This window comes from Orussus abietinus, unplaced genomic scaffold, assembly GCF_000612105.2.
Source record: "Orussus abietinus isolate OABI.00-Male unplaced genomic scaffold, Oabi_2.0 scaffold22, whole genome shotgun sequence".
Lineage (NCBI taxonomy): Eukaryota > Metazoa > Arthropoda > Insecta > Hymenoptera > Orussidae > Orussus > Orussus abietinus.
The window spans coordinates 1120546-1137693 of NW_019394596.1; the positions used below are offsets into that span (position 1 = coordinate 1120546).

General features: G+C 38.9%; 7 protein-coding genes across 8 annotated transcripts; 5 read left to right on the forward strand and 2 right to left on the reverse strand.

Annotated features, from left to right (window-relative positions):
- Positions 1–317: 317 nt before the first annotated feature.
- Positions 318–1624, reverse strand: LOC105701980 (26S proteasome non-ATPase regulatory subunit 8). Of its 2 annotated transcripts, none has more exons than XM_012429153.2 (3): positions 1446–1624; positions 1184–1256; positions 318–1095 (listed from the first exon to the last, which is right to left on the reverse strand). In XM_012429153.2, exons 1-3 carry the CDS (start codon positions 1551–1553, stop codon positions 476–478), a joined length of 801 nt encoding a protein of 266 aa, XP_012284576.1. In that variant the 5' UTR covers positions 1554–1624; the 3' UTR covers positions 318–475. The 2 variants fall into 2 exon arrangements, with proteins under 2 accessions (XP_012284576.1, XP_012284577.1); XM_012429154.2 differs by having other exon boundaries at positions 1184–1276; positions 1446–1614.
- Positions 1625–1750: 126 nt separating this feature from the next.
- LOC105702142 (heme oxygenase 2) lies at positions 1751–3196 on the forward strand. The gene is made up of 3 exons (XM_012429478.2): positions 1751–2145; positions 2363–2561; positions 2665–3196. Exons 1-3 carry the CDS (start codon positions 2043–2045, stop codon positions 3101–3103), a joined length of 741 nt encoding a protein of 246 aa, XP_012284901.1. The 5' UTR covers positions 1751–2042; the 3' UTR covers positions 3104–3196.
- Positions 3197–3536: 340 nt separating this feature from the next.
- On the reverse strand, positions 3537–5912 carry LOC105702141 (m7GpppN-mRNA hydrolase). Its single transcript, XM_012429477.2, has 5 exons — positions 5698–5912; positions 4813–5460; positions 4601–4742; positions 4214–4493; positions 3537–4152 (listed from the first exon to the last, which is right to left on the reverse strand). Exons 1-5 carry the CDS (start codon positions 5742–5744, stop codon positions 3893–3895), a joined length of 1377 nt encoding a protein of 458 aa, XP_012284900.1. The 5' UTR covers positions 5745–5912; the 3' UTR covers positions 3537–3892.
- On the forward strand, positions 5913–9527 carry LOC105702140 (xylosyltransferase oxt). The gene is made up of 7 exons (XM_012429476.1): positions 5913–6127; positions 6305–6777; positions 6844–6986; positions 7146–7312; positions 7382–7763; positions 7866–8824; positions 8897–9527. Exons 1-7 carry the CDS (start codon positions 5921–5923, stop codon positions 9356–9358), a joined length of 2793 nt encoding a protein of 930 aa, XP_012284899.1. The 5' UTR covers positions 5913–5920; the 3' UTR covers positions 9359–9527.
- A 496-nt stretch (positions 9528–10023) lies between these two features.
- Positions 10024–12692, forward strand: LOC105702124 (E3 ubiquitin-protein ligase ZNRF2). The gene is made up of 4 exons (XM_012429439.1): positions 10024–10730; positions 11561–11656; positions 11748–11853; positions 11941–12692. Exons 1-4 carry the CDS (start codon positions 10358–10360, stop codon positions 11996–11998), a joined length of 633 nt encoding a protein of 210 aa, XP_012284862.1. The 5' UTR covers positions 10024–10357; the 3' UTR covers positions 11999–12692.
- Positions 12693–12798: 106 nt separating this feature from the next.
- LOC105702125 (diphosphoinositol polyphosphate phosphohydrolase 1) lies at positions 12799–14680 on the forward strand. The gene is made up of 3 exons (XM_012429441.1): positions 12799–13489; positions 13932–14087; positions 14245–14680. The coding sequence occupies exons 1-3, from the start codon at positions 13391–13393 to the stop codon at positions 14542–14544; spliced, it is 555 nt and encodes a 184-aa protein (XP_012284864.1). The 5' UTR covers positions 12799–13390; the 3' UTR covers positions 14545–14680.
- Positions 14681–15441: 761 nt separating this feature from the next.
- LOC105702122 (glutamate-rich WD repeat-containing protein 1) lies at positions 15442–17119 on the forward strand. Its single transcript, XM_012429437.2, has 3 exons — positions 15442–15976; positions 16056–16463; positions 16560–17119. The coding sequence occupies exons 1-3, from the start codon at positions 15492–15494 to the stop codon at positions 17047–17049; spliced, it is 1383 nt and encodes a 460-aa protein (XP_012284860.1). The 5' UTR covers positions 15442–15491; the 3' UTR covers positions 17050–17119.
- The last annotated feature ends 29 nt before the right edge of the window (positions 17120–17148 follow it).

Sequence of the window (17148 nt, forward strand, 5' to 3'; positions counted from 1 at the left end):
TCCTAAGCGCGCCTCCCTTGTCGGAAATAGCCGAAGTACCACGAAGGTTGACGACTAGGTCGCGAATGGAGGTTTAGTATGGATATAGGAACTGCATATATGACTACGTCCATGAGCCTCCACATCGACACCGCTGGGACCTCTTATCGAGTTTCCCCACCTTCGTATACCGGACTAACTAACAGAGCAGATGTCGCCAGTGTCGACGACAGGTACGGGTCAATTAACGAATAGATCAATTATTGCTGTGACGCAAATTTCTTGGGAGGCTACGATAAAGAGGAATGCACGGAGAATGTGTAAATAAAAATACTTGATTGAAATAAATATACCTCATTTGACTCATGTAACGTAGCGTAAGCTGCCACCATACGTTTGATGTTAATGAAGTTAGATATAAAGGATTTTATATAATCTTACATTACATAAAAATACACAGAACAATATTAGAACTATAAGGGCCCATGTAAAAATGTTATACGATCATCTCGAGCTCTCTCGCATAATCTATTGCAAGGGTGATCAAATCGGAACTAGGTACGGGCTCTTCACACTTCTTTTCGTGAGGTGCGTTAAAGTAGAAGTATCCATCCTTGGCCAGATTCCAGTTTTTCTTTGCAGCGAAAGCTCTGGTTTCTTTCTCGGTGCTTAGGTTCAGCATCCTTGATGCGACTTTAATGGAGATCTTGTCGTACGCATTTTCCATACATGCACCGATCTCGTCACGTACTGTATTAAGTAAAATGTCAATGAAGAAATTGTAAGAAGCAGCAGGTACGTTGCCTTTCGCCAGGAAGATCTTGTTATACGATCCCTCCATTAGGTATTGTTCCAGACTGAGTGGGTGTCGAATGTAGACATTAGATTGGATTTGGTCGGATGGTAGTAGTTCTAATTCCGTGTGAAATTCGGCCACTCGGTTTTGCGATAGGAGGAAGAGAAGGTTCAAGCCAAGCAACTGATACTTGTACGCTGACTCTGACAGTTCTGATTTGTAATCAAAGTAATAGCACTTGAGCTGGGCCATGTAGCGCTCGAAGGAAGGTATGTCTTCGCTTGCGATACTCCATTGTGCACCAATTTCAAGAATATCGCCTATAATATTTTTAACAAGAGATTATTCTTTAGAAGTACACCGGAGATACTAATTATTGCAAAGTAAAAAGTATGCAGCATTACTTACGTGCAATCAGCAGTTCTTTTTGAGAAGCTGTGCTATTAGAAGTAGGCAAGAACATTAAATGGGTAAGCCCGACCTGCAAAAATAATTTCCCAACTTGACAATTGACGTGACATGGAAAAAAAAGACGATGTTACGTTAAATAACTTTAATAACATTGCAGTATGTGCATGATATTTCATTTTGATGTCGGAAACGGTGAGGTTAGGATGCCTTTCTCGTATCATACGAGCGCAGAAATCATAAACTTCGATTTTTCAGTTACCTTTAATTGGGCAAGTAATTCGCCGCATTTTTTCAAATTACAAGGAGTCTTTGTCCATTCTTGTTTCAATGTTTGATATAACGAGACAACTTGCTTGAGCGCCGCCATTTTTGTCTCAGGTTTAAGATAAAGCGCTGATCACGGTCGTAGAATGAAACGTTGATGTAGACCACGGACCAGAGATGAGTTGGGAGATTGCTCACGGGCAGGGTCGCGCGATCGCATCGTCTGCTGCCCTCTGGTTTCGTACGTTAGCTTTCACCGTTTTTCGCGCGACCCTGCCCGTGAGCAATCTCCTAACTGCTCCCAACTCATCTCTGGCTTATAAGCTCTCTCTTATAAGCAGAGTCACCCTGCTTTGGACACCACAGTTCATGCCTATAAGAATTGACGAATTATCCGATACTTTCTCCATCTGGTGGATATTTGAGAAGCTCATAAAGTACACGTGACTGCGTCAATGCCAGACGTCAAACGGCGCAGAACGCGAGGACAGTTGCTGACGTTAGTGTTTGACTTGGCGAGTGAACGTGAGATGTCATTGAAGAGACGACAGTGAATTCTCTCTTTGATAAAGATATTGTTATAACGAAAACAATGGCTGTTACGGAAACGGACGCTTTCTCCCAAAAAATGCGACGCGCCACGAGAGAAATACACGCTGTCAGTGATGCTCTGGTAAATGCTAAACTAGTACTTGGTAAGATGTTTTGATTTGCAAAGATTTCACTTTTGGAGCATAACTTTTCCCAGAAAATATGCGATCTCATTGCAAATATTATATTCATAAATATGACACTTGCTGATGACATCTATTATTTTTAGACAAGGGGTATATATGCTATTATACGTTTAAACATGGTTAACAAAGGACTTGTTCTTTACTTTTGTATAACTTTGTTAATTCGGTTCCCCAGGATTTTCAGACAATGCAGTATGGGCGGATGGTCTGCTCGTCTTTTACGAAATCTTTCGATTTCTAGAAGGAGCAATGGTTAGGTTAAAAGACACTAAAGTTGGATTATTCAGAATACCAGCTCTTCAGCGGACGGAAGCATTCGAGCAAGATCTTGAATTTTATTTAGGAAACGGATGGAAGAAGAACTATGCTCCAAGGTAAACTAGGAATTACTATGCATTGTAGACGAAATGGAAAAACGAGATTAGCAATGATGATAAATTTGGTTTGGATTAACTTAATTTCTTTTTAATGCTGTAGGGAAAGTGTCATTAAATATCTGATGCGATTAAGAGAAGTGGAGGACACGGATCCAATGCTATTAATGGCATATATCTATCACCTTTATATGGGTCTTCTCAGTGGTGGGATTATTTTGCGTAAAAAGAGACAATTTATACAAAAGTTCTTACCAAATAAAAGTATTAAAAGTAATAGTGGTGACAAAATAACAGATTTTGGTGATGCGAATATCTTTGAACTAAAGAGTGAACTTCGCAGTACGTTGAATAGAATAGCAGAAACCTTGGATGAGGACACGAGAAATAAACTTATCGAAGAGAGCGGAATTGTCTATACATTAAATAATGAAATTATTAGAAGTGTCAAAGGAGCAAATACTGTAGTAATTAAGAAAGCAATCTATTTCATTAGTATATTGATCCTCAGCTTTCTAGTCTTCTTAGCTGTATCAAAGTGAATTTCATGCTAGCAATATTCTCTTCATTCCAGTTGTATGTAAATACTTACAAATTATTCTGATCTTCATAAATAAATTATGACTATTTTTTTATATGTGTAATAAATTAAACACTAACTGAATTAACCAATCACGTCAACTAAAAGAGTAATGCTTATAATTTATTGGCGAGCAATGGTTTGTTCCAAAATGGCAGTAGAATAGCTCATAAAAGAAAATGTATAAAAGAACAGGAGTATTTACGAACATAATTAGAAGCAAAGAATATCGACTTCATAATAAATGTAAATAAAATCTTCCAGAGTTCCTTACTCGCAAATATCTTTCATCATACAAATATGCAATCTCAAAAGTTCAAATTATTCAATGCAAAAAGAAAAATTTTTTTCAGGTCAGTAAGTTATGCGGTAATGCGGTCACCTGACACAAATCGTAATTCAATCAATGAATTGTATTTATATCATGTCTTAAGAACATCTTCAAATATTACGCAATATCATAACAATTCATTATCACATGATACATCTAATACTGAATTAGAATTGTTTCCGCATGACTTTCACTAGCTCCTTGAACTAGACGGTTCTAGTTAAATATTAAAGCTACGCGGATTTAGAAATGATTCCTTTCATGTAGGAATGTTCTTATCTAGCTGGAAGCACCATTCACCGGTACACTTTTCACACAAACCCTGGATATTCAGGATTAAATGTCTTTCTTAGAAAAATTACACATAATCACATGTGAAGGTTGACTTTTTAGTCGCTTTGATATTCCTTATTTTCAAGTTTATAGACAATTTAGTATGGCTCGTCTATCAAACTTAAAATGTGTCCAAATTGGGCAGCCAAACTCAAAAAACTGTTCAGGTCTTACGAAATAACTTGTCGTAATAAATGGTGACATATTAAATCCCATTGTCATAATTGAAGGTGGTACCATCGTTATATCTGAAGGTAATTTTTTAGCGACATCCCCAAATAATAGGGACTTTATATTTCCATCTGGTAGCAGCTTATTATGAGGACTTTGAGACATTGTTGTATCACCTGTATGACATTTTTCATCAGTAAACAAATTAAATTCAAATTACTCTGAGTAAAAAGTTACCTTTCTTCTCCTTTTCTGTTAATGGTGTGTTTGTGCTATAAAAGTCATTACATTTAATCGATTGTATTGCTGGGTCTCGCAAGACCAAATGAGGCTCAGCATTCTGAGGGCTATCAATTAGTTGCTTTGCAAGTGGTGAATTATCATCTCCCATTTCACTGAATAAATTTCTCTTAAATGCAGCTCTTGCTGGTGTATTTTTAGCTTCGTATGTACCACGTCGATTACGTATCGGTGAAGTATTTGATTGCTTTATATTTTTAAAATCTGGAATTTCACTCTGTAAAGTGTGAAAATTCAAGTTTAATTTATTCCATTAGAAATTCAGGAGCAATGTTAAAAGTATGTTCTACCAGAAAGATTATACATCTGATTGTGAAGATTTACCTGAACAGATTGAGAAAACATTTGTGTTTGTCGTTTACTTTTTGATACAGTTTCAACATCGCCCATTGACTTGTGACGTTGTCTACGTATCAGTAGATTCTTGTCCCGCTGATGTTTTTCTAGGACCCATCGTTTCATTCGTCTATAATACAAAGAGAAACTTTGTTTTTCGAGATCATGTATCTATTAAAATTAATTACATCTTGACTTACTTTACAAATGGGAGGACCATGAAAAAGGCATTCGTTCCCACCCCGATTTTTACTTTTGGTGTTTTATCCTTTTTAGTATTAGGTAAATCAGCAAGAGAAAACCATTCAACATTTTTAATTTCTTTGCGTGTTTTTGGTTGAAATTTCGTATCTTTTTGAACACCTGATATTATATATAATCTAACCAATTGATCATTTATGGTAGATTCAATAAATTCATTCTTATCTATTAAGTTCGAGATATCAAATCCTGTTTCTTCTAAAACTTCACGAACTGCACAATGGGATGGATCTTCATCCTCGTTAACCTTTCCTTTTGGAAAGCCCCATCCACTTCGTGCCCAATAGCTTTGTACCAAAAGAACTTTTGTTAAATCTTCATTCAAGACAATTGCACCGAATGTGGGTACATTTTGTTTATATTCACGCCACTGTTCCAAAATGGTATCTATTTGCCCCACGTGTGTTTTCAGAAATGGTATGTGCTGAAAAATATGCATGGCAAATTCCTTCATGCCACATGACTTCAGTTTCGGATTTTCTTCGGTGCAATAAAAATCCAAGTAAAACCAATGCGCCAGCTCAATTTGAAAGCAAATTCTGATGAGGTCTTTTCTTTCCTCCTCCGGCACGTTAATGATAAACCGACTGCAGTCAAATAAAAGATATTTAAAGATATACACAAATATTGCAGAATACATAGAATCGTACAGCACAAGAGCAAGAAAACAGATGAACAAAATAATCTCAAAAAGATCAACTACCAAAGTGAAAAGCGACAAAAATCGTATGGTTATTCCTGGACTCTTGTTCAAATAACATTTCGATAATTTTGTACTGTTTGAAAATCGCCAAATCCCTATGTAATAAATAGAAATTACTAACCTGCTAAGATCGTCGAGAATGTCTTTCGGGATCGAATGCTCAGCCATGTCGCCTGCGTTCGTTTTTCGCTGTAAGACCGATAGGAAAGAAATACGCTTCAAATTCCGAAGGATCCGTTAAATTGAACAAAAATGTCCTTCAAAATCTTGTGGCCGGTAAGAAATTCAAGATATTTTTCAGGTTTTTCATAACTGCGCAGTTCAGCGTGTTCCGTGCGTCCGCCATGAAAATTGGCTTTGTGACGTCAGTGATAGGAAAGATGGCGTCAAGTAAAAGTCAACTGAATGGCAGGTCCTCGAGTTGCTTTAGAAAATATCGAATTTTCGTCGTATTCGTTGGAACTATATTGTGTGTACAATTATACCTAGCATACACATTTTTCGCCTTAGAAAATGAGGATCGAAGGACTGCTAGACTATTTTCAGGAGAAGTAAGTATAGGTTAACTCATTGTAGTGACAGTAATAAGCTGTAATTTTCTCTTGTTATTCATTAAGTATGACATAGAGTAGTGCTCTAAATTAAAGACAAAGTGGTTATGGTAGCGAGTATTTCATGAATTACTGTCAATGAGACATAATAGGTCTTCAATTTGTTCCGTTTGCTAGGGAGCCACTTCTCAACCTGAAGAAAGTGAAGGTTTACCGAAGGGATCCCGTCAGTTGAAACTACCGCCCGATAAAACACAGAATTTAAATAAGTCTCATCAAACAATTCGTAATCGTACAATTAGAGTGAAACTCGATAGGAACTCATTGAATTTTACACCTATGTGTGATGTAACCGGGAGGGAGGCTGTCAGTGCTATAACACGTGCACAAAGCCAAACGTGTAAAGAACGCATTGTCAATGTGACGTGCCTTAGTCAACAGGGTTTACTGTACCCTAAAAAAATACAGTCTTTCTGCCCACACTCCTTGGGTTTCATAGAAGTACCAAGAAGCCTGGGATGCTTTAAAGATGATAAGACTCATAGAATACTTTCTGGTTATTATGCTGTTTTTAAGGGGAACAATTCTCCAGTACATTGTGCTTATTTGTGTTTGCAATCTGGATATCCGTATGCTGGTATTGAGTATTCGTTAGTATCGCAACTATAAAATCGATAGGTGTCGTCGGGTTGGCTTTAATCTTTATTACTTTGCAGCGTTGAGTGTTTCTGTGGAATGGAAGAACCCTCGCGTGTAAAACGTTTACCAGATTCTAGCTGTAATATGAAGTGTCCTGGGAATCCAAAAGAAACGTGTGGTGGTTATTTAACTATTAATATTTTCCATACTGGCATTCAGAGTAAGTCCCAATAAAAATCTTATATTTATTTGATATCTGAAGTATTGTATACTAATTAAATCCTTTGTATTATATTTAGTCTTAACTTTCATTACTCTAAAGTCATAGTATCACATTAGCCTCATATAATCTGTGTTCATTTTTCATATAATATATTAGAATTTAAAGCCCAAGAAGCAAGAAACTCAAGTTCAAGAACTGGAAAAGAGAAACCAGCACGTATAGCATATTTGTTGACTGTAAATGGTAGAGCTAGTCGTCAAGTAAAACGGCTAATCAGTATTCTTTATCAACCATGGCATCTTTTTTACATACATGTCGATGCGGTAAATAGAATTGGGCGTTGTGATTGTTATTTTGTTACACGATAAAAAATAACATTGTTTTGCTTTCAGAGGCAAGATTATTTGTACCGGGAGATGTTGGAGATGGAAAAAAATTGCAAAGTAAAGAACATATGGGTAGCAAAAGGGGAGGGTTTACGCCATGCAAGTATTTGGGGCGGAGCAAGTCTTCTAACGACTCTTTTGAGTTTAGCACGTGAAATGCTTGTCCATGTACATCAGTGGGATTTTCTTGTAAATCTGTCAGAATCAGATTTCCCTGTAAAAAGCGATGCACGTCTTACTGAATTTTTAGGTTGGAATAGAGGTATGAATTTCGTGAAGTCGCACGGTCGAGAAGTTCAGCGTTTTATCACCAAGCAAGGCTTAGATAAAACATTCGTAGAGTGCTCTGCACGTATGTGGCGAGTTGGTGATCGGAAACTTCCTAATGGTAAAGTAACCCTGCATACTGTTAATTTATGACAAGACTTCAACAATATTTTTATAAAACATTACCTTAAAAATTAGACCAATGATTTGAAAATATTTATAGGAATCCAGATAGATGGTGGCAGCGATTGGGTAGCATTGAGTCGTGAATTTGTGGAGTACGTTACGGATCCCAATCCAGATCCTCTGGTGTCTAAATTGCTAATATTATTTCAATACACCTTATTACCAGCAGAATCGTTTTTCCACACGGTCTTGCGCAATTCACGATTTTGCGACACCTATGTTGACAATAACTTACACGTGACTAATTGGAAGAGGAAATTAGGATGCAAGTGCCAGTATAAGGCAGTGGTCGATTGGTGCGGATGCAGTCCGAATGACTTCAAATTGGAAGATTTTGGTCGTTTGAGAAATACTGCTGATCGAAATTTGTTCTTTGCTAGAAAGTTCGAACCCATAATTGACCAAAGGATCATCGACAGAGTAGACGAGTGGTTATATCCTGAGAGAGCTAACGAAACGAGGCACATGAAGGGATACGATGCATACTGGCAGAGTTTGTATCATCATGCAGATTTAAGCCCACCAGCTGATGATGCATTACTGACAGTTGCTCATTCATTGGCGAGATCAGTTTTTCGAAAGTTCAAAGCAGACATCGATGAGGTTAAACTGCTAGAGACTACAGCGTATTTTCGTGAGAACAACTTCGTCGGTATTCTTGTTCGTGCCGAGGCCAGTACTAAGGCATTCGAATCGTCTACTTTCCAGAGTGATTTCCCAGAACACATTGAATCTCTCATTTATTTAAAGCGTAACTTTTCCACTAGTAGATCCTGGTTGGGAAGGATACAAAGTCTTGTAGTCAATACGAACTATGATCAAAAGGAGCAAACGTTCAGGAACTTGATAGGAAGCATAGGGCCTATGTCTAGTCCTGTTTTGGCCTATCAATTCGATGCAGGACTTGCAACACCAAGGAATTTGACAGTTTTGTGGGTTGATCCGAGAGGACGATTGGCAAACGTTAACCATTTACAATTAGATGAATTACCATTGGTAAGCTTCAGATAGTTACATGTATTTATTATGCTTGAACAAAAAAGTGACAATTTTTACATTTTTTTACAGTCAGGATATGCGAAGCCACAACTCGAAGAACCACTGGTGGTAGGCAAATGGCGATTGCTGTTGGTAGCTGATTCAATATTTGTGGCTAAATTAAATTTTCTCGTAACGCCTTTGTCTTATTGGTCCAATCGGAAAATAAATGATCAAAAAGCCAGAGCAATACACAACGGTCCAGAAACTTCATATCATGCTGTTGAGGACAATGATAAATGGATGAAATTATTAAAATCCGTATTATTTTCTGAAGTCAACGCAGGAGCCTCAGACATTGAGGAGAGAACCGGACCAGAACTCGATTGGTGGATAGACTTATTAGTTTCCGACTATTATGAAATCGACAAAGTTTGCTATGCTACGAACTCATCTAAGTCCAAGGCGAAACTACAAAAGTGTTCCAATACGGACTGGAGCTCTCTGAGTCCTGACCCAAAGTCTGATACACAAAACCTGTGTCAAAAATAATATTTAATTTACCAAAAACGTGCCATTCCCTACACAAACATATGCGACCTGGTCGCTTCCCTGTAAATAATTATCAATTTTCTTAGATATTTTTATAACGATTATGCCTGTATATACCGTATTATACCTGTATTTATAAAAGTATACACAATGATTGACCTACGTCGAACAATGACATTTTTCCTCGGTGACCAAGGTTGGGTAATTCCTCATTTTTTGAGGTGTTGAACATATATTACGTAACAAAGTAGTTTACCGTAGACAATCGTAGAAAACCAATAAATTACATTTTTAATATGAAGAATACCAAAGATGGACGATATACGGCTTCTGCTAAGTTAAAAACGTCTTTTAGCACATATCTAAAGACAAATATTTTAAGGAACAATAAATTAAGGGATCTCCTGGGGGGGTACCCCACGAAGCAGACGAAACGCTCGTCGGTGAGGTATACGTTGAATATACACGTAGAAAAGCACGTATATTACATGATGTATTATATTCACCCAATCCTGGTTATGATTTTGAGCTCACGGCAGTTGTTTCTAGGGAATGCGTTCGTAAACCCAAAGGATATATTGCTCTGAATTGCAACAGAGGAAGTAATGTCCCTAGGTTGTGGTGCCCGACTGATTTCTGGGAAGTCTAGGAAGTTTCTCGCAAGATGTCGGGGGATGTTTTGCGCGACGACCCGCTGCTATACTCTCGGACGAAATGACTTGCTTGTCGTGGCGAGCGCTTGCTAAATTTCGGCCTAAACTAAATTCCAGAGTGCTGTAAGGACTCCCGCGAGTGTGAAATAAACTTCTGGATGTGCCCCCTTTGAGGTACAACAGTCAAGAGGGCAGCCCTCCGGTAACGGTGGAAGTACGCGCGGACTGCTCACCGAGTTTGGGACGAAAAAAATTTAATTGCATATACCCAGTGGGACCGCTCAAAAAAAGAGGATAACTAGGAACGAGGATTCTCTTCAGACAGTTGCTCAGTACAGGACCTGGAATGGGAGCAAAAACGAGTACCGTATCACACCCTACTGGGGGCAACGGCCAATCCTCAACAGGAACGGATGAGGATCCGATGCAGGGTTTCTCAATGTTACGTTCTCTACCGGGGGCGATGCTGCAGTCTCAGCACCAACAAGGAAGCCAGTCGCAGACTCCGAGAGTAGCAGGAGACAGTAGACAAAGAGCTCGCTCGCTGAGTTCCGTTCCGGACCTCTCTTCTGGAGAACAAGGACCCATCGCTGCCTCGGTAGGCGTTTCGGTTGGACAGGCCCTAGGCCTTGCACAACTTGACTTGGATGATGCCGACGAAGACGGAGGTCGAGTCTACGCTGCCCATAGCTTGCCTGCCCATATTTGGGCCCTCAATGGTATGCTTTACTTTTATAAAAAGTATATCTAATTGTAAACGCTGATTTTTTCTTTTATGGCAACATAGTTAAATTTTTTAAAGACAGCAAAGCATCTTTTTAATATAACTAAGAGAATGATGACATCATGGTATTGCACGGATTAAACGCAACGACTGAGTTCCAAATAGTGAGACCTAGTTCCATGGCATGTGCTAAAATAGCTTCTCTCGTTTATTCAAGATTATTATAGGGTCAAAGTTTCTAGAGCAGTACTCTTTATTTGGAATACATAATTTTTTCTGTGACGTATTAATTCGCTCGATAAAGCTGTCTTACTTTTGACGTAAAACGTTTTTCGTCTCCGGTCGTTCTTATGATCAATTGTACGATCATAATCGGAGGTCTAACCTAGCTTTAACTTGGAAGCGGTTAGGTTATGTCCGCAACTCCCTGTTCGCCGAGTCCACGGTGCGTAGCTTGCGGGTGGGACAGGGGGCGTTTGTTTTGGCGCGTGTTGTCGGGATGGTTGGCCTAGTAACCGGGTACAATCGATCATGGATTGCGTGAATGTGTAAATTTTAAATCGTAAACGAATATTTAACCTTTCAAGAGGAATTTACGAGAATGTGAATCGCGGGAAGTTGTTTGTGCTTTAGAGGGATGGGTTACTTTAGCTTAGGTCGGGTTTATTATGGGAATTATAGTGAGCTCGTGTTTGAACGAATCCGAGACAGAAGTCGTACCGACTCATCGTGTCAGAAGAGTATTTTATGGTATCTTTTTTTATCTATTCTTTTTTATGGGCATGACAATGGAATTCCAATTTGAAGTGTACAATGTGTGTTTAGGTCTCAAGTGTCCTGTGTGCTCCAAATTCATCCTACCCAACGATATCGAATGTCACCTGGTCATGTGCCTGACCAAACCACGTCTCAGTTATAATGGTGAGTTGTTTAATATGTCAGATTAGTGACTTTTAAAACAGTTATTTATCCGTTTAACAAGGATACCTTTTAATGTATTTTTATTGTGCAGAGGACGTACTAGCGGACAAAAAAGGGGAATGCGTCATTTGTTTGGAAGAGTTGCAACCCGGAGATGTGATAGCTCGTTTACCCTGCCTCTGCATATATCACAAAAAGTATTAATTATTTTTCTTTTGTTTGCGTCGTCCCTCTTATATAAAAAATAATAAAAGTAGAGGTAATAACTAGAAACATTGTTACAGCTGTATCGACAAGTGGTTTCAAGTGAACCGCAGCTGCCCTGAGCATCCTGGTGACTGATTTGTACTTGCCAATACAGGGAAAAATCATGAAACAAAAATTTTGGCCCGTGCGTTGCTGGCGTCGGCGGGACACGGAACGGAGGAAACGGCAGAAATAAAAAAAAAACTAGTCAAGAGTGCCGCTAGTCCGCGATGGTGATTCGTGTACACAGCGATCATTCTACCGAATGAGACTCGATCGAATCGAATGTAAGGACAGATACCTAACTCGATCCTTAACTCTACCGCTAAGAGAGGGACATAAAATCGCCATAAGATTCAACAATGCAATGCTATTATCTATACGTATATATAATTAATCTATTACTGCTCTATCGCTTACTATCAATTGTACCATATTTATAAATTTGACTTAGTTTTACATCTTGCAGTCGATCTAGCATTAAGCGAGACAGTGACTATTGGTTAATTTTGTTTTCTTTGGAGAAGGGGGCTACAGGACGAAGCATAGTTGAACAAAAAGGATCTGCGTAGCGGGCGGGTGAGCTCTATCTTAGATAAGTTGTACTTTTAATGATTTTACTACCAAGACGATGTATCGTTTTTGTTGTTTGTTGGGGGATGAGTGCTAGAAAGGATATTTTTGATACTTTCATAAAAGGGGGAGCCAGGATGTATAAGAGACTCGAGTGGAGGATTTGTCATAATGCTGTTGATGCTGTAGTAATAATAAAGGTTCTGATTTAACCTTCGCTACTTGCACACTGAACTTTGCTCTGGTAATGCATATGTACGTCGTCTCTATTGTGCATGGCATGTTACAGTTTATCGTTCTTTCTATGTTTCCAGCGAGCGTCGAGTTCTTTCAACCGTTTAAGTGCGTAGTAGGGTACGTGACGCATTCTCACAAGTGGACGAGCGAAGAATCCTGCACTCGACATACCTGTTCCTACCCATGGTCCAAGGTCAGACGGATCAACGGCCCCTGTCTAGGGATTTTTTCCGAAGAGTCGACGTTGTTGCCAACCTCGTAGGCGGAAATATTCGCGGAGAAGATCCGCGCGGAATTTGGAACGCCCTCAGGGTCATGCGAACTGTGGCGCAGCGCGGGGTGGTGCAGAGGGGAGTCGCGAATGTGGGAGAGGATTTTCAAAGTTTTGAGGTTATAACGAGTGTTAAGCAGGCGCCGAGACGTGGTGAGCCCAGCTGAAACGGCGAGCCGCGAGTCCTACCGGCGAAGGTGTGCGTCCGGAAACACTTTGGAGTCTCGTGAAGAAAGCCCGGAGCTCGAACATGAGAGTGTTTAGGCTCCCTAGCAAGTGAACCCAAGTCGGAAATGACGGCTCCAAGTATTCTTAGGGCAATGCGGGAGCACAGGATGGCCGATCTGGCCGTTTGACGAATAATTACGAGTTCGCGGGTGGATATCTGGTGATACTAACGGGTGAAAATGGTAAAGGAGAGACCAAATTCAATCCGCATTTACGACTCGGATGGGTACAAACGCAGAGCAGCATGCATCTGCGTCAGGAACGACCTCGAGGAGGAGGTAGGCCAACAGAGGGCACAGCTTTTATTTGTTTATTACTGTGCTGCGACGGAGAACCTCATTTGAAATGTCACTAGCAATAAAGCTCTGTAATCTGAGGAGGGTGTCGATATCGATGATATATTACAAGCGTTATAAGAATTGAACTAAGACATGTAAGATATAACCTAGTAGGGTGTTTAACCATATAGGGATTACAAGATAAAGTTTAAAAGGAATTCTAGAAATCAGTAGTGACATTCAATGGTATTTAAATAAGGGTTGGGTAATCTATATTTTTTTTGACGTGAAATTTTAGAATGTCATAATGTGACGGGTTGTATATAAAATGAATACAAAGAGCATCGATGTTAAACTAACATTAGCAATGGTTTCTTAGTAAGGCAAGAAATGTCATACAATTAAAATATCAATTACTTTTTTTTTCATTTGTTTAATAAAGGTGCTTCTGGTAACATCCAGTAGAAGGCCCGACAACTGGGTGGTACCGGGTGGAGGTGTGGAACCAGAAGAGGAACCAGCGGTGACGGCACTTCGAGAAGTCAGAGAGGAGGCTGGAGTTCTTGGTCAATTGGGTCGTTGCCTTGGCATATTCGAGGTTAGCACTTGTTAGTTAATATATTTTTTTTTTGTAACAAATTCAAGCCACATTTATATGTTTTTTTACAAGTTGTGTGACTGATGATTAATAACTATAAGTCAAGGCTAGCGCTAAAATGTACTGTGTAAAATTATGACATGGTTATGTTCAACAGAGCGTCGAGCAGAAACATAGAACGCAAGTATGGGTGATGCGAGTAACTGAAGAATTGCCAGAATGGGAGGACTCGCGTGCCATAGGTCGTAAACGAAAATGGTTCTCTATACCAGAAGCTCTGTTCCAGCTCGCTCAGTTCAAGCCCGTCCAGAGCTCTTACTTGCACAGCCTCCGTAATTCTAACCCTTGCCATATTAATCCCGGCAGTCCTCCGTCTCATCATCCTCATACTCCAGCAGCTCCCATTCAGCTCATGAACAATTCCGGTACCAGTCCCCACCTTAATAAACACAGCTAATACTACGTACCATTCGTTTGCATTAGCATCGCCGTTGAACTCTGAAACTTATCCACTGCATCTCCTATTTGCCCTTTCAGGATCACAACAATTATTATCACTGTATTTTATACATTAAACTATAATAATGATACTATTACCATTATTATTAATATAGATTGATAATAAACTGGTCCACAAAGGGGCAGTTTTCCTAACTTTCTATTCGCAGATTTTGTTGCGGCTTTAGAAACTGCTGAAACCGTTAAAAACTGCTACAAAATCTGTCAAATCAATCTCTTATATCTTTTTATTTTTACATGATAAAAAAAAATTACAATCGAGAAGATACAAATCATTGGATATAGTTAGAAAAGATTTAATTTGGAGTAAGAATAAATTTGAAGTAGAAAAAATGTGACTGTATATTGATATTTTAATTTGTTCTGGTTTCGTCAATCATTTTTATTGGCATATTTACAAGGACAAATGGGTATGTAGGATATAATTTAACTGGTTTTAAATATTGTATTTAAATTAAACATTGAAGTTATACAAGAAGAACGTAGTACTTATAGCATTGACATATACGCGCTATAGTAACATGTATAGAGAGCATAGTAATATACGTAGTTCGGCTTTGGATGCATTTGGATTCGTCCATTGCGATCTCGCCCTGGTGGCACGTGTTCGCACGAGGTTGAACGCGCAAGCATTTGTTATGTCAAGTGGATTAACTTGGATTAGTACGCGATAATTAATGATATTATTTGTACTATCTTTTGAAAAATACATAACCTGAACTGTTAAGTAAGCGCGCAATAATTAATTAAAGTTATTTTTAACATGACGCATTGGTTGTGAGCTTGTCACTGTTTTGAGGTTATCAACCTAACCTCTCACGATACTTAATCGAGCACAGTTTTCCAAGATTGGTAAGCAAGTGTGAATTTAAAAAAAGTACTATAATGTCAGAAAATGAATGTAAAGAAACGATGGATGTTATTGGGGATGAAAATATGGAAACTGACAGTGATAACGCTGATGACGAATCAATTGAAAATGAATCGGAGAATGGTGAAACGAAGAGTAAAGTTTACTTACCAGGCGATCCCTTAAAAAAGAACGAAGAATTGGTTGTAGACAAATCTGCATATCGCATGCTACATCAAGCTCAAACTGGAGCACCATGCCTCAGTTTCGATGTCATTCAAGATAGTTATGGTAACTCGAGGGAGACATATCCTTTGAGTATGTACCTCCTGGCTGGAACTCAGGCATCCAGTGCACTTGTTAATAGTTTGTTAGTTATGAAAATGTCTAATCTCAGTGGAATCGAAGATGATTCGGATGATTCTGATGATGATGATTCTAGTAGTGAAGAAGATGACAAACATGTTCCGATAATGAAGGTAGTTTCAATAAAACATCAGGGCTGTGTTAATCGAGTTAGGTAAATATGAAATATGAAATGTTTAAAAATGTGGTTGGAACCTTTTTTAAATTCCATACATGTATGTGTATCCTGACAGGTGTAAAAAAGTTGGAAATACAACCTTAGCTGCCAGCTGGAGTGAATTGGGCCGCGTTAATATATGGAATTTGAATGAACAGTTAAAGAGATTGGACGATGACGTTTTACCGGCTCCTAATCGCAAGAAGGCTTCTAAAGTAGATAGTGAAGCAAAACCTATATTTACATTTAAGGGACATCTTTCAGAAGGTTTTGCCGTAGATTGGTGTGATACCGATGCAGGTATTTTAGCGTCTGGAGATTGTAAGGGTAATATTCACATCTGGCGACCCAGTGAGAGTGCAGGTGTTCAAACATGGCATGTGGATCAAAGGCCATATAATGCTCACGCACCTCATAGTGTCGAAGATTTGCAATGGTCACCTAATGAAAAATATGTTCTTGCGTCTTGTTCGGTTGATAAAAGGTGCATTTTAATGCTATCTTAAAATTAATTATTGTGCAATTTAAATCATTTATACTCTTCTTATGTCACTATATTTATTATCTTATGTATAAACAGCATAAGAATCTGGGACACGAGAGCGAGTCCTCAATCGGCATGTATGCTGACAGCATCGGAGGCTCACACGGCAGATGTTAACGTTATCTCCTGGAATCCCAAGGAGACAAGATTTCTAGTGTCTGGTGGTGACGATGGTGCAGTCCGCATCTGGGATTTACGACAATTTGGTACAACTGGTGCAGGACCTGTGGCAACATTCAAGCAGCATACTGCGCCTGTTACTACTGTAGAATGGCATCCAAATGAAGCAACAGTATTTGCTTCTGGTGGAGCCGATGATCAAATTGCCCAGTGGGATTTATCCGTCGAGGCTGATCAAACAGAAAACTCCGAAGATGAAGAATTGGCAAAATTGCCACCTCAACTCTTGTTCATTCATCAAGGTCAGACAGATGTGAAAGAATTACATTGGCATCCACAGTGTCCTGGTACATTAATTTCAACAGCACATAGTGGATTTAACATATTTCGTACGATTAGTGTGTAAAACTTAAGAGAATGGAAACAATAAATTGTCAAAAATATGATAATATACTGTTTCACTCTCTGATGGCAAACGCAATGTGACTTTTTGAAATTACGTTAA

Bases quoted from the DNA above. Each gene is read 5' to 3' on its own strand.
- LOC105702142 (XM_012429478.2), top strand. From the start codon at position 2,043: ATGGCTGTTACGGAAACGGACGCTTTCTCCCAAAAAATGCGACGCGCC. The intron at 2,146-2,362 runs GTAAGATGTTTT...TCGGTTCCCCAG, and splicing joins AAATGCTAAACTAGTACTTG to GATTTTCAGACAATGCAGTA. The intron at 2,562-2,664 runs GTAAACTAGGAA...TTAATGCTGTAG, and splicing joins AAGAAGAACTATGCTCCAAG to GGAAAGTGTCATTAAATATC.
- LOC105701980 (XM_012429153.2), bottom strand. From the start codon at position 1,553: ATGGCGGCGCTCAAGCAAGTTGTCTCGTTATATCAAACATTGAAACAA. The intron at 1,257-1,445 runs GTAACTGAAAAA...TTATTTTTGCAG, and splicing joins AATTACTTGCCCAATTAAAG to GTCGGGCTTACCCATTTAAT. The intron at 1,096-1,183 runs GTAAGTAATGCT...AAAATATTATAG, and splicing joins AAAAGAACTGCTGATTGCAC to GCGATATTCTTGAAATTGGT.
- LOC105702122 (XM_012429437.2), top strand. From the start codon at position 15,492: ATGTCAGAAAATGAATGTAAAGAAACGATGGATGTTATTGGGGATGAA. The intron at 15,977-16,055 runs GTAAATATGAAA...GTATCCTGACAG, and splicing joins GGCTGTGTTAATCGAGTTAG to GTGTAAAAAAGTTGGAAATA. The intron at 16,464-16,559 runs GTGCATTTTAAT...ATGTATAAACAG, and splicing joins TCTTGTTCGGTTGATAAAAG to CATAAGAATCTGGGACACGA.
- LOC105702125 (XM_012429441.1), top strand. From the start codon at position 13,391: ATGGTAAAGGAGAGACCAAATTCAATCCGCATTTACGACTCGGATGGG. The intron at 13,490-13,931 runs GTAGGCCAACAG...TGTTTAATAAAG, and splicing joins GGAACGACCTCGAGGAGGAG to GTGCTTCTGGTAACATCCAG. The intron at 14,088-14,244 runs GTTAGCACTTGT...TATGTTCAACAG, and splicing joins GTTGCCTTGGCATATTCGAG to AGCGTCGAGCAGAAACATAG.
- LOC105702124 (XM_012429439.1), top strand. From the start codon at position 10,358: ATGGGAGCAAAAACGAGTACCGTATCACACCCTACTGGGGGCAACGGC. The intron at 10,731-11,560 runs GTATGCTTTACT...ATGTGTGTTTAG, and splicing joins CCATATTTGGGCCCTCAATG to GTCTCAAGTGTCCTGTGTGC. The intron at 11,657-11,747 runs GTGAGTTGTTTA...TTTATTGTGCAG, and splicing joins ACCACGTCTCAGTTATAATG to AGGACGTACTAGCGGACAAA.
- LOC105702141 (XM_012429477.2), bottom strand. From the start codon at position 5,744: ATGGCTGAGCATTCGATCCCGAAAGACATTCTCGACGATCTTAGCAG. The intron at 4,743-4,812 runs GTAAGTCAAGAT...TTTGTATTATAG, and splicing joins ATGGTCCTCCCATTTGTAAA to ACGAATGAAACGATGGGTCC. The intron at 4,153-4,213 runs GTAACTTTTTAC...AATGTCATACAG, and splicing joins AACAGAAAAGGAGAAGAAAG to GTGATACAACAATGTCTCAA.
- LOC105702140 (XM_012429476.1), top strand. From the start codon at position 5,921: ATGAAAATTGGCTTTGTGACGTCAGTGATAGGAAAGATGGCGTCAAGT. The intron at 6,778-6,843 runs GTTAGTATCGCA...ATTACTTTGCAG, and splicing joins TATGCTGGTATTGAGTATTC to CGTTGAGTGTTTCTGTGGAA. The intron at 6,987-7,145 runs GTAAGTCCCAAT...ATAATATATTAG, and splicing joins TTTCCATACTGGCATTCAGA to AATTTAAAGCCCAAGAAGCA.